The 14,569-nt window shown below is 38.4% G+C and overlaps 1 protein-coding gene across 2 annotated transcripts in view; it reads left to right on the plus strand.

The window, feature by feature from the left end:
- Positions 1 to 9,649, plus strand: part of sf3b1 (splicing factor 3b subunit 1) — a 37,728-nt gene extending 28,079 nt beyond the window's left edge. For both annotated transcript variants that reach the window (XM_003226996.4, XM_008120081.3), the window contains 8 exons: positions 837 to 1,058; positions 1,669 to 1,851; positions 1,956 to 2,067; positions 3,058 to 3,178; positions 3,492 to 3,623; positions 5,170 to 5,442; positions 7,241 to 7,457; positions 9,022 to 9,649. In XM_003226996.4, the coding sequence (XP_003227044.1) occupies positions 837 to 1,058; positions 1,669 to 1,851; positions 1,956 to 2,067; positions 3,058 to 3,178; positions 3,492 to 3,623; positions 5,170 to 5,442; positions 7,241 to 7,457; positions 9,022 to 9,180 (1,419 nt within the window). In that variant the 3' untranslated portion in view covers positions 9,181 to 9,649. The remainder of the gene's footprint in view (positions 1 to 836; positions 1,059 to 1,668; positions 1,852 to 1,955; positions 2,068 to 3,057; positions 3,179 to 3,491; positions 3,624 to 5,169; positions 5,443 to 7,240; positions 7,458 to 9,021) is intronic.
- The last annotated feature ends 4,920 nt before the right edge of the window (positions 9,650 to 14,569 follow it).

Genomic DNA, 14,569 nt, shown 5'->3' on the forward strand with positions numbered 1-14,569 from the left:
ACTGGACAATGTACAAAACTAACACATTTCCTGTCATTGAAGCTTTTAATACAAATGCTGGTTGCTAGGAAGCAGATAGCTTTTCTTCAGTGTCCATCTGTGTCTTGGTTATTATTTTTGGACATTAATATTTCTAGAAAAACGTTCATCTGAAAGATTTCTATTCCTTCTGTGTACCTTTGAGATTTTGAAGTTACCCCATAAACACATTTTAAAGCTTGAACAGACAGTCCCAATTGTGGGCAACTAAAGTACAATATCTTCTCAGAAATAGAATGTTTCAGAATGAGCCACATCGTATATTTCATGCTGATTATACAGCCCGATAAAAGAAAATACTTGGTTTCTTGATTTTTAGGCCTGTTCCTGGGGTTATTTGAGTCTCCTTGTGGAGGGAAAAAGCAGGGTATAAATAAACATATAATAACAACAATAATAATTCGGGGCACTGATTCAGAAAATTGTATCTGATAGAATGAATCAGCTCTATTTAGACAATAGTTATGTGTGCAATCTGATGGTGATTGGTATACAGCATATGTTCTGTATCTCTAAAACTAGAACCGATTAGGGAAAGCTGGTGCCATTTTTGAAATCAGCAAGTCAGATATACCGGTACCCAGAAACAGGTCTAACATTCGAGGCACCAAAATGTGTGCTGACTATAAATCCAATTAGATTGTTTAGCAGCAAGCTGTAAGGTTTATTTTTACTACTCACTAGAAGGCTACTTTATTTCTAAAATAAAAGTATGGTGCCTTTTGGGGTAGTATTTACCATGCTGGTTTCAAGTGAGTTTCTGAACTAATCAATGTTTATTTCTATATATATTCTAGTTGGTTGATACAACTGTGGAGCTTGCAAACAAAGTTGGAGCAGCAGAGATTATTTCAAGGATTGTGGATGATTTGAAAGATGAGGCTGAGCAGTACCGAAAAATGGTTATGGAGACCATAGAGAAGATCATGGGGAACTTGGGTGCAGCAGATATTGACCACAAACTGGAGGAACAGCTTATTGATGGCATCTTGTATGCCTTCCAGGAACAGACTACAGAGGTATATGATTTTTTGTACTTTCAATTCTGGATCCAGGTTTAGAGTAATGAGCAGTTGAATGTATAGGGCAGAGGAATTCCTTTGCGTCTCGGGGAAGAAAACAAGGAACACTCCTGCCACTTCTTCTGTTGGTTGTTGTGCTTGGAATGTTTCCAAGGCAAGGCTTTGCCTCAACTAAGCAGAAGATCAGCACCAGTTTATCATTTCTCTCTTTGGCTGAAGAAATAAAGCTCTCAGACTCGAGCCGTGTAGTCCGTTTGGCTTTTGGAACAATGTTGCCTTTGGTTTAGCTATTACAAAATGATGCTGAAATTCTCATATTTTAAATAACACTTAATTTCGTTCCCTGAGAAATGACTTATCAGCAGAGAATTATATATTTGTTCAGATTTGAGGGCTCAAACCAGCCTTGCATTGTTTTCTCAAGTTTTGCGATTATGGTGCTAGAATTTAGTCCTTGCTGTTCCCATTCTGCTTGCTTGTCATGTCCCCCGAGTAATAGGCTAGGATTTGACTTTACTAAAATGGTGTCATAGGAACGACTGAAGTTAAGCAACCTATAATGTTGGTAATACTAATATCCAGGTTTTCCTCACTTTTTGGCCAATAGGATTCGGTGATGTTGAATGGTTTTGGCACAGTGGTCAATGCTCTGGGTAAGCGAGTAAAACCCTACTTGCCCCAGATCTGTGGTACCGTTTTGTGGCGTTTGAACAACAAATCGGCCAAAGTAAGACAGCAAGCGGCTGACCTGATATCTCGTACTGCAGTTGTCATGAAGACCTGTCAAGAGGTATGCACTTTTCTTCTACTATTTGAGTTGGGGGGGGGGGGGGAGAGAAAAGTTGGTTTTAGTCTAGAAGGATTAGATTATAAACCCTTTCTTTTTGTTTCTAGGAAAAATTGATGGGACACTTGGGTGTCGTGCTCTATGAGTATCTGGGTGAAGAATACCCCGAAGTGCTGGGCAGTATTTTAGGAGCACTCAAAGCCATTGTGAATGTCATAGGTAAGTGTTTGTCTTGACTGTTTGCTCATAAATTAATTTTTAATTGGGACGATAGAATCTAAGACAAGGGTCCCCAAACTAAGGCCCGGGGGCCGGATGCGGCCCATCGAAGCTATTTATCCGGCCCCCACAGCACAAGGGCAGAAGGGGGTTGGGCTAAATGAACCAAGGGGTCTCTTCTTCTCTTAAAGTCATTATTATTATTATTATTATTATTATTATTATTATTATTATTATTATTATTATTATTATTATTATTATTAGAAACACAACAAGATGAGTCCACAGCAGACACTCTGCTGGTTGTTGTATTGGATCATACGTCGGACACTTCCCAAGTGTCTAGGACTGTGTGATGTATCGGCGAATAACGTGTGTAGATCCCAGTAAGGTGGCCTTTTGTAGCTGGCAGATGGTAATTTTGTTAGCGCCGATTGTGTTTAAGTGCAGGCCAAGGTCTTTAGGCACTGCACCCAGTGTGCCAATCACCACTGGGACCACCTTGACTGGCTTGTGCCAGAGTTTTTGTAATTCGATCTTTAAATCCTCATATCCTGTCAGCTTTTCCAGTTGTTTCTCCTCAATCCTTCTGTCACCTGGGATTGCAACATCGACAATCCATACTTTGTTTTTTAACACAATTGTGAGGTCAGGAGTATTGTGTTCCAAAACCCTGTATTATTATTATTATTATTATTATTATTATTATTATTAACATTGAGGCTGGGTGGCCATCTGTCAGGGGTGCTGTGCTTGTGCTTTTGGTGCATAAGGGCAGAAGGGGGTTGGACTAAATGGCCCAAGGGGTCTCTTCCAACCCTCTTTATTATTATTGTTGTTGTTGTTGTTGTTTATTATTATTATTATTGTTCGGTGGCCAACTATAGTTTGGCCCTCCAACGGTCTGAAGGATCGTGAACTGGCCCCCTGTTTAAAAAGTTTGGGGACCCCTGATCTAAGACCTAAAGTATTATTTTTTACACTGAATAGGTATGCACAAAATGACTCCTCCAATTAAAGACCTGCTGCCAAGACTCACACCTATTTTGAAGAACAGGCACGAAAAGGTGCAGGAAAATTGCATTGACCTGGTTGGACGTATTGCAGACAGGTAAGGTGATTTGCTGTTCCTTGTATAAGTCACTAGAGCATCTCTTTTCAATCATTAGGAAAAAAATAGTGTTTTTGGTTTTTTTTTTAAAAAAAATTGTAATAATAAATAATTAATGAAATGCATTAGGCTATAATATATAAGCACATATACACCATAGGACAAGTGCAGTTGCTTTTATAGTAATTCCCACAATAACTTTATTAATTTCAGTTTTTGTTCTTACTATAGTAAAGATATATATATATATATATATATCTGCATTAAAATGTTCCAATTTAGCTAAACAAAAACTTTTTATTTTTTTTATCAGGGGGGCAGAGTATGTTTCTGCAAGGGAATGGATGAGGATTTGCTTTGAACTGCTAGAGTTGTTAAAAGCACATAAGAAAGCTATTCGAAGAGCTACGGTGAATACGTTTGGTTATATTGCAAAAGCTATTGGGTAAGTATATATTTATCCAGCAATGTGTCAAGGATTGTTTTTACTGTGAATGACAAGTTAACAATATTAAGTCCACTGGCTGTGAGTTTCTTTACTGATTAGGCACTAGGGTTGTGCATTTTGGTTAAACCCCGATCAGTTTTCGGTGTCCCGAATTTCAGCGTGGCCCCCAATCTGTTTTCGGGAGCTTCCAGAATTTGGCAGGGTGATAATCTTATGGCAACTGAAAGATCTGTTTTCGATCTGGCCAATTGGCGGCAATGGGGAACTTACGAGACTCCCCTTCCCATCATATTTAGGGAAATGGCTTAAATTACCCTGCTACCTGCAATCCTTTCCCTTCTTTCAAGGAGACATGGGTTTAAGGCAAGGGCTTAAAAATCCCCATTTCTGCAATTTTTTTCCTTCTGTCTTTAGAGAGACCTGGGTTTCAGACAACAGGCTTAAGAAACCACCAGGCACATGCAAAAAAAATCATTTTTGGATTATTATTTTTTTCGTGTCAGGAGCAACCGGAGTTGCTTCTGGAGTGAGAGAATTGGCCGTCTGCAAGGACGTTGCCCAGGGGACGCCTGGATGTTTTGATGTTTTTACCATCCTTGTGGGAGGCTTCTCTCATGTCCCCGCATGGAACTGGAGCTGATAGAGGGAGCTCATCCACACTCTCCCCAGGTGGGATTCGAACCTGGCAGCTTTCAGGTCAGCAACCCAACCTTCAAGTCACTTAGTCCACTACGCCATCTGGGTGCTCCATTTTTGGATCATATGCTTTGTTAAAACTGTTTCTACTGTAGAGGAGACAGGAGTTGGGATGCGCACAGCTCTGACTGCAGGAGACAGTTTAGCAAGGCATTTTAAGGGGGTTTACCAGGGAAGGAAGAGGGGTCAACCTGTATTCTGCCTTCGGCTTCCCTAAAAAAGCCCCCCCCCCCCTTTTCTTTTGATTTCAAGGTGCCGGAAAGGAGAACTGGGGCCTTTCTTAGAATGCCCCCCCCCCCTCACGCTTGCATTCCACCTCCAAATCAAGAGGGAGGACTTAAGAAACCCTGCTTCCTGTGATCCTTGCCCTTCTAGCTGCTGCCTCCCTTTCCGCAATCCACGTGTAACCTAAAGAAACCGAAAGCAGACGTTTTTCAACAGGCGTTGTTCTGTTGCAACTGAAAAAATGGGGGTGGAGCCCATGCCATTACAGGCAGCCTAACCAGCCAAAAACCATTTTTTAAAACAGATATGTGCAGGATCAGATTTAGATGTTTTTCCTTTCAAATATTCTTTTCCTTTTTTTATCTGAAGATTAGCAGGATGATATATAAGCACTCACTATACACTGTGAGATTCAAAAGAGAATTTTGGATTCACCTACATGTTCTGAAGGCAGTATTGGAAAACCAAAATCTGGGGAAAATGGGAAGATCCAGTTCATTAGATGTGAGAATTTGCTAGGCCTTTTTAAAAAGCTTACATAGGTGTATTTTAATATTTAAACTGATTTCTAATTGATGTGAGGTTTCCTTAATTTATTTTTTCATGTATCACTCTCTTCCAGACCCCATGATGTGCTGGCAACACTTCTAAATAATTTGAAAGTACAAGAAAGACAGAACAGAGTGTGTACCACGGTAGCGATAGCCATTGTAGCTGAAACCTGCTCTCCTTTCACCGTCCTCCCTGCACTCATGAATGAATACAGAGTTCCAGAGCTGAACGTCCAGAATGGTGTATTGAAATCTCTTTCCTTCCTCTTTGAATATATTGGAGAAATGGGAAAAGACTACATCTATGCTGTAACCCCATTGCTCGAAGATGCTTTAATGGACAGGTGAGGCACCTTTCCTGCCTTCCCACAATAAATTGTGCCACTGATTCTTTATTTTTATCTTGTTTGCCAGATAATGATTTCCCCCTTAGAAATGGAAACTACTCTTAATGAAAAAGGCATGAGCTAATCTGCTCTCAGTCCATGAAAGAAATGCATGTAAAATTATTTCTAAAGGGGCAGTTAATTTTAATTACTACTAGAAGTCCAGGAGGATTGCTAGTAGTAAAAGAGACAGAATGAGATAACTATTCTCATAGATCCCAAGTGCTTTTCCCTTCCATGGGTCCTGCCCCGTGTCTTTCCATGTACAGTGTTCCCTCACTACTTCGCAGTTCACTGTTTGTGGATTTGCTGTTTCACGGTTTTTCAATAAACTCTAAAAGACTATTATAAATCATAAAAATTACAATTTAAAGCCTAAGGAAGGGGAGGAAGGAGAAGCCAAAGGGAGAAAAAAGGAGCCAAAGCAACAATGGGAGGAGAAGGCGGCAATTTATCAACACACGATTGGTTGATAAAGAATTAAAATAGTGTATAACTACTAAAATAATGTATAAATATTAAAATAAATATAGCGTCCCTACTTCGCGGATTTTCACTTATTGTGGGTGGTCCTGGAACCTACCCCCAGCGATAAGTGAGGAAACACTGTACAGTGTAACCTTGACTTAAGAGCATCCTAACTTAAGAAAGTTTTGAATTTGGAACTGTTGCTCGGCCCGTGTTTTGCCTTGACATACAGGCAGCTTTTTGAGTTGAGAGTTAGCTCCAGAGGGAGCGCTAACATAAAAGTAAAGGGCTTTAGGACTTCAAGGGAGCTACCTCTGTGCTTTGTGCTTTTCTCTGCTTTGAAAAACTGGGTTAGTTGATTTTGTGTTGTTTTTATTCCTGATATGTTTGGTTTCATGAAGAGAGAGAGCAAGAGAAGGGGGAGGGAAGCTGGAATGAATCCAGTATGAAGAAAATGATGCTTCTGTCTCTTCACTTTGTGCTTCTACCATTTTAAAGTTGATCTTTCATTTTTATTGTTCCGTGTGAATGTGCATTTATATATAATTTGTTATTTATAAAGCACATTTTCTTATGTAAAAACACGTAACAAAAATTGGGGGGGGGGGGTGGGTGGTGTTAGAGAGCCGGAAGAAATGAATACCATTTATATTGCATTACAATGGAAAAACTGCTTTGAGATAAGAGCTTTTTGAGATAAGAGCTTGGTTATGGAACAAATTAAAGTCTAAGCCAAGATATCACAGTAATGGCATCTTGAAGATAGGGTTTAAAGTCTAAACACCAAATTTATTTGTGTTTCATATATACAATATTTTAAATAATTTTGTGCACGAGACAAAGTGTATGTATATTGGTTCATCAGGAAGCAAAGATTTGGGTTTTGGAGATTTTTGGATAAAGGAACACTCAGCCTATACTGATCCATTGTCTTTTTGGTGCAAATCTATGCTAATTTGAGGGAGAGAGGAATGTTGATTGAAAGCAGGATGACATTTAGGGGTGGTAAAGCAATTAGGTAGGTAGGGTATGAGCCTTGCTTAATAGTATGTTTGGCCCTGTGAATAAGACACATTATAATTTTCTCCCAACCCTAATTAGTTTAATTCCTTTAGGGAGGAATAAAGATAGAATGGCAACATTATGACAAGGAACTCTTACTTTACCAAAAGAAATTTAACTTCTAACATATATTTATGTTACACAAGTGCACATTCTGTTACCTTTGCAAAAGCAAAGGGCTGTTAAACAAGCTATTAAACTGGTACCTCTCCAATTTCCTTTCCAGGGACCTTGTTCACAGACAGACGGCGAGTGCCGTGGTCCAGCATATGTCCCTTGGGGTATATGGTTTTGGCTGTGAAGACTCGTTGAATCACTTGTTAAACTACGTGTGGCCGAATGTGTTTGAGACCTCGCCTCACGTCATCCAAGCTGTCATGGGCGCCCTGGAAGGCCTGCGGGTGGCCATTGGGCCCTGCCGAATGTTGCAGTATTGTTTACAGGTAAAAGTTTTACTATTAAAAGTATGTGGCACTTAATGTATTGTCAAAGGCTTTCACTGCCAGAATAACCAGGGTGTTGTGTTTTTTCTGGGCTGTATGGCTGTGTTCTAGCAGCATTTTCTCCGGACGTTTCGCCTGAATCTATGATTGGCATCTTCAGAGTATCTGATAATGGTAAAGCAAGTGGAATATAGCTGTGGAATGTCCAGGGTAGGAGAAAGAACCAATGTCTATTAACCAAGTGTGAAGGGTACAATTAATAAACCTGATTTGCTAATATGTGGCAGCTTGCATGTGAGCAAAAAAGGTATATTAGGTGGGTAGAGAATAATAGTTCAATTGCCGTCTGTTCCCTATATTGCAGTTCTGCTTCATAATGATCTGTGTTTAGTCCTGGGGAGAAAGAATCAGCATTAGGAAGAGGGAGCAGGCTTGTTTTCTGCTGCCCTGGAAATTGGAATTCAGAGCAATTGGTTCAAAAAACAGGAAAGGCGATTCCATTTGAACATTTGGAAGAACTTCCTGACTATAAAAGCTGTTAAGCAGTAAAACTCTCAGCCTTGGAGTGTGGTGGAAGCTCCTTCCTTAGAGGCGTGTAAACAGAGGCAGGATAGCCATCTGTCAGGGATGCTTTGATTGTGCTTTTCTTGCATGGCATAAGGGGATTGGACTGAATGGTCCATATGGTCTCTTCCAACTCTATGATTCTATGACTTAGAACCACAAATGGAATGTTAATAGACTTTCTGTGTCACTGTATTCAAGTACAGTTCTTTCAGTGATTCAAACAAACAAAAAACATGAGCTGGTTGAATAACAACAACAACAAAAAACCCAACAAAATATTCTAGATCAGTGGTTCTCAACCTGTGGGTCCCCAGGTGTTTTGGCCTACAACTCCCAGAAACCCCAGCCAGTTTACCAGCTGTTAAGATCTCTGGGAATTGAAGGGCAAAACATCTGAGGACCTACAGGTTGAGAAGCACTGTTCTAAATAAATGTTACATCATCATATAAAATTAGAAACACATGAAGAGTTCTCAGAAATTTAACTTTTTAGAGGTGAGTGAGCTGGTTTGATCGTGTATGTGTGTGTATATATATATATATATATATATATATATATATATATATATAAAGGGACTTATTGCTTGTAACATGCTGTGCTACACATCTTAATACATTTGTGACATTTTTTCAAGCAAGCTGAAAAAGCAGTTATTTACTAATTTGGAACTCTCTGGGTTCTTGCAGAAATCTGCATTGGGGCCTCTGTTGTTCCCCTTCTTGCTTGTTCCAATGCACAGGCTGTTTAAGGGTCCTTCTACTTTGTCATATAAAATCTAAATTATCTGCTTAGAACTGGATTATATGGCAGTGTAGAAGGGGCCTAAAACTTTGAGTGACTTGTGGTAGTTTTGTCAAAAGAGAAGAGCATATGTGGATTAAATCTCTTAATATGTAAAATTTTAGCTGTGAGCATCTTTATGATATAGCTAAGGCTCTAATTTTAAAATGATTGTGAAGTTTTAATTTTGCTTATTTGTGTTGTGTTTTTCTTTAGGGTTTGTTTCACCCTGCCAGAAAAGTCAGAGATGTGTATTGGAAGATCTATAATTCCATCTACATTGGTTCACAGGATGCTTTAATAGCACATTATCCACGGATCTACAATGACGAAAAGAACACCTACATTCGTTATGAACTTGATTATGTCTTGTAAAGTTATTTCTCATTTGTTTTGTGTTCAGTACACAGCTATTCCACATTTGGTTCAGATCTGGCGATGTACAATTTTTAAGACACTGCGGATCACCATAGAGAGGATCAGAGGCAGAGCTTAGAAATCCAGTAGCATGATTTTTAAATAACATGTCTTTGTTGATTTTGATGTTAAAGCCAGTAGTGACTAAGAACACAGTGATTGCACAGCATCCTGGGAAGATTTAATTTGGGATTCATCTTGATGAGGATTTAGACTCCATTCCTTGTGTTTAAAGGGGCTGTTTATTTGAGAAATAAACGTTTGTGTATAAAATATTAATGGTTATTTGTGTGTGAGCATTTTTGAACAGGGAGACATGTTAAGTGGTCTCTAATAGATTGTCAAGCAGTTCATGTAAAAAGGTGGCATATTACATTTTAATCCTCTCTTTGTCATACCTAGCTTTTGAATAAATAAGAAGAATGTTCTCTTCGATTGTGATTTATTTCTTGGTAATACACATTTGTTGTGTAGCTAGAATAATTAAGGGGTGTTGGGAAGCAGGGCCCATTGCCGAATTATAGTTTTTTGTCATTTTTCTGCTTTTTACAAAACCCTCACTGGCTTTATTAATTCCCTGGCACCTTTTTTCTCTTTGATGCTCTGTTGTTTTTTTCTAAAACACTTGGAAAAGCAGCTTTATTAGTATATATCTTACAAATGCAAGATCTAAGCTGAGAGAAATTGTAGGATATATATAAATAAACATTACTATGCTCCTCGTTTCCCCCAACATCTGGTATTACTGGTAATATGAATGTTTATAATATCTGCTTTGAACTGGGTTATTTGAGTGCACACTGCCACATATCCCAGTTCAAAGCAGATATTGAGGGATTTTATTCAGCTATGTGGAAGTGGCCTTAGTTCCATTTCTTTCTAAAGCTGTCCAAATTGGTCATCGTCACTGTACCTAGTGGTAGCAGATTCCTTAAAATATTATTTTTATCTGCCCTGTGTCTCTTTTCCATATTATTCTAAATTATTTTGTTTGTAGCTGAAAAGTAAGGTTTTTTAAAAAACCCATACATTATGGTCATCACTTGACTTGTGATGATTGAAATGCGCACCCCTCCCTGCTTTCAGGATATTAGCTCTGTTTTCATTCCCCCCAACCCTTAGAAATCCTTTTAATATATCCGGTATTTTGAAAAGCAATAAAGCCTTTGTGATGAAACAGTAGGGCTCCTGTGTTCAGAAAGATTAACACCCACACCCACATATCAGTTTCAAGTTGGGTTGAAACTGCAAGATTGAGAGAAAAGGAAAGAGAGTATGTGATTGGAAATGTCCGAAGTTTTTCTGAGGTTGATACATATGTATGCAGAGTGTGAAGGTCTATTGCTTGCACATAGAGCTTTGGATTTTTTAAATAAAGGATTATCTGATATAATGCAGTAGTGATAAACCAGTAGTGCTATTCCTATGTTTCCCTAGAGCAAGATCACCTCTCTTCATCCTCACTCTCTGTCCTAGGGAGGGTGTGTATGAACCTGCTCTCAGAAAACAGGTACAGAAATTGCACCATTACAGCGTACCACTAGTACAGAGCTTTCCAAACATTTCATGTTGGTGACGCACTTTTTAGGCCTGCATAATTTTGTGATAGTAATTCATTTTTAGTTGCAAACCATAGGTTAAACCAACTCCTGCAAGAGATAATGTCCCCATACATTTCATTATTACAATTGTAATAGTGAAATTTCTGGGGACACAACACACCTCATTAAAACCTTTAATTTATATTTTTTATTACTTATTTCACATAGACTGAGGTTTCTCATGTTTGCACGATACCTACACTGCAGACGACACTAATGTATCACGACAAATAGTTTGGAAAGCTGGCACTAGTACTGCAAACCGAGTTTTTCAGCCTTTATTTATGAGCTGAAAAAGCCTCCCCCGGCTTATAATCGGGTCAAGGTCAAGGCCGGCAACGGAACCTGCAGGCTATTGCTTGCAATATGTGATCTATTTCTCTCTTCCCTTATCAGTGTGTTTACTTTTGCAAAGCCTCCCTCGCTCTTAATCAAGGGAATGTTTTGGAAAGAAGAACACCCTTGCAAGTCAGCAAGAAGAAAAATACATATTCATTAATCTTATGAAAACATTTTCCCCTGAAATATTTGTTAAACTCTCCTACAGATAATATAGGCACTAACCCTTTGCAAGCTTTTGCCATCTCTATGTACCTTTATATGTGTATCTATCTATATACATTAATTTTATATATGAATTTCCCCTCATATGTTTGCAGGTCTTTACAAATCCTTTTACATATAGATCCATGTACCTGTGTTTCTGTAGCCATACATATACATTAATTTTTATATATGAATTTACCCTCATGTTTGCAAGTCTCTGCAAAAGAGAGATGTCTGGATAGATATGAATATATTCTTACCTACATATATATAGGGCTTGGAAATATTACAGTGGGGAAATGAACACACAAATATATATAGACATGTCTAGATAGATATGAATATATATATGGCTTGCAAATAGTGTAGGGGAAATGCACACACACAGGGATTTGCAAACGTTTCAGGGGGAAATGCATATGTGAAATTAGTATCTATAATTATAGATCTATATCTAGCTCTGCATTGTTTATATAAGCATTGAATGTTTGCCTGTTACTATGTTGGAAGCCGGCCTGAGTCCCCATGGGGAGATAGGGTGGGATCCAAATGAAGTATTTATTATTATTATTATTATTATTATTATTATTATTATTATTATTATTAGGTTATTGTTGATACCATATTGTTTTTGTTGCTCCTACTTTTCCACTTATAGAGCTAGTTTATTGCTTTTCTTTGAAATATGGTAAATATTCAAAAACATTTAACCTACTGATGCCTCGATTAATGAAATTTTATTGGTATCTATTTTTATTTTGAAATTTACCCGTAACTGCTGCATTTCCCACCCTCGGCTTATACTCGAGTCAATAAGTTATCCCAGTTTTTTGTGATAAAATTAGGTGCCTCGGCTTATATTTGGGTCGGCTTATACTTGAGTATCTACGGTAACTTCATTGTGACTTAAAACATTATTGAGAGGAGACACACAGGAGGAGACTATGTGAAGCATCTGCAGAAGGATGCAAGCAGGTTGAACATATCCCCACTGAACATCACAACCCACGTTATAATCAAGATTCTCACAAATAAATTGAGGTGCAATTGAGACTGTTTGAATGGGAAGCACAGGAAACCAACAAAGTAAAAATCATCAGTCTAGATGAGTCCAGGATTTACCTCTTGTAGGTCACCAAGGAGAAGATGCAACAAAACTACTCCAAAGGAGAAGAGTCATAGCTGTTCCCATCATCCATTTGCTGTGGCCTCTTTTCCAATAATGTCCTCCGACTGAAAACCTAGGATCCTCATCACTTGCTTTCCTGCCTGGAAAGGAATATAAGGGACTGCCTGCTTGAGGGGCCTATCACCAGTGAAATCATCTTATACTGCCCTACAGAGAACTATAAAGGGAGCATGAAAGGCACAGCAGCTAAAGCCATAGAGTGTTGGGGGCTACTAAAGTAAGTGTCACTTTAGTTTATCACCTTGGCAGAAGGCTAGTCCCACATGCTAAAAACATTGCTGTTTGATGCTATCGTGTTTCCCCGAAAGGACACATATTTATTTTTCCTCAAGAAGACATACTATGGCTTATTTTCAGGGGTTGTCTTATTTGTATTAAGTATGGTACAACAATCTGTCGATGGAAATCTGTGGATTTCATAGGGGTTTCTTAGGCAGGTTAACTTCAGAGGTGGTTTTTGCCAGTTCCCTCCCCTGGAATATGTAACATGATTTTTGTTCCTGGGTTATAAATTTCATTTCCTAATTGGTTTGATCATAAAAACATGGGAAAGGTCTATTAAACTGCAAAAAAACTTTCTTTTTACGGGACATCCTGCAACACATTTTGCTATAGTTTTTCAATAAATATTTCATCAAGTCAATTCATCATATTTTATAGCAGCCACAAAAATGAAGTTTCTGGAGTATAAGAACTACTTTTAAAGTAAGTTCCGCACAATTAAACAGGAAATAATGCTTTCAAACCAAGAACAGATAATTATTCATATTTTGTTACATAAAAGTAAAGGTAAAGGTTTCCCCTGACGTTAAGTCCAGTCATGTCTGACTCTGGGGGTTGGTGCTCATTTTCATTTCTAAGCTGAAGAGCTGGCGTTGTCCGTAAACACCTCCAAGGTCATGTGGCCGGCATGACTGCATGGAGCACTGTTACCTTCCCGCCAGAGCGGTACCTATTGATCTACTCACATTGGCATGTTTTCGAACTGCTAGGTTGGCAGAATCTGGAGCTAACAGCGGGCGCTAGTCCGCTCCCGAGATTTGAACCTGCGACCTTTTGGTCTGCAAGTTCAGCAGCTCAGTGCTTTAACACACTTCGCCACCGGGGCTCCTATTATTATTTTGTTACATAATGTCATCAAAACTGAATACACCAATCCATATGATGTAGCAGAGAAACTCCTCATTTCCAGAGACTCGAAACCTTTTATCTCTCACTCTTTAGAATAGCCATCTACAAATTTGCCCACGATTTCTCAAGTTCAAATACTTAGGCCCTATGTACACTGCCATACAATGCAGTTTGAAACTGCATTCAATTTAGACTCATATAATGCAGTGTAACTTCAAATTTCACAGTTCAGCCATGGAAATCCCCGGGGTGACCTTGGGCAAGTCATACTTTCTAAGCTTTAGTAGAAAGGGATGGCAAGCCTCCTTTTAGTAAATCTTACCAAGAAAACCAGCACAAGAGGATCACCATGAATTGAAATCAACAAATAATAAAAATAAAATAAAATAATAATAATAATAATAATAATAATAATAGGAAGTTGTAATAATAAATTACCCACCTCTAATGGCAGGGCACAACATAATCAAACCCATCTTTAAAATAACATATTTAAACATAGTTAACGTGCAAACATAAAAACATACCCTGTTACCCCAAAAATAAGACCTACCCTGAAAATAAGACCTATTATGATTTTTCTGCATTTCTGAGGAGGCTGGAAATATAAGTCCTATTTCAAAAATAATCCCTAGATATAGTTAATTTAAAAAGTCAATTTGGAAAAATAAGAGTGCCCCTGAAAACAAGTCCTAATGCATCTTTTGGAGCAAAAATTTATATAATACCCTGTCTTATTTTGGGGGAAACAGGGTATATTAAAAATACACATAAGATCCTTTAGCTTTCTCTTTAACCAGACCTAAGCATTATGAAGCTTCTACATTATATCCCAGGATCTGATCCCAGATTAACTTCTTTGACCTGGATTATATGAGTC

This window comes from Anolis carolinensis, chromosome 1 (genome assembly GCF_035594765.1).
Source record: "Anolis carolinensis isolate JA03-04 chromosome 1, rAnoCar3.1.pri, whole genome shotgun sequence".
NCBI classification, from domain to species: Eukaryota; Metazoa; Chordata; class Lepidosauria; order Squamata; family Dactyloidae; genus Anolis; species Anolis carolinensis.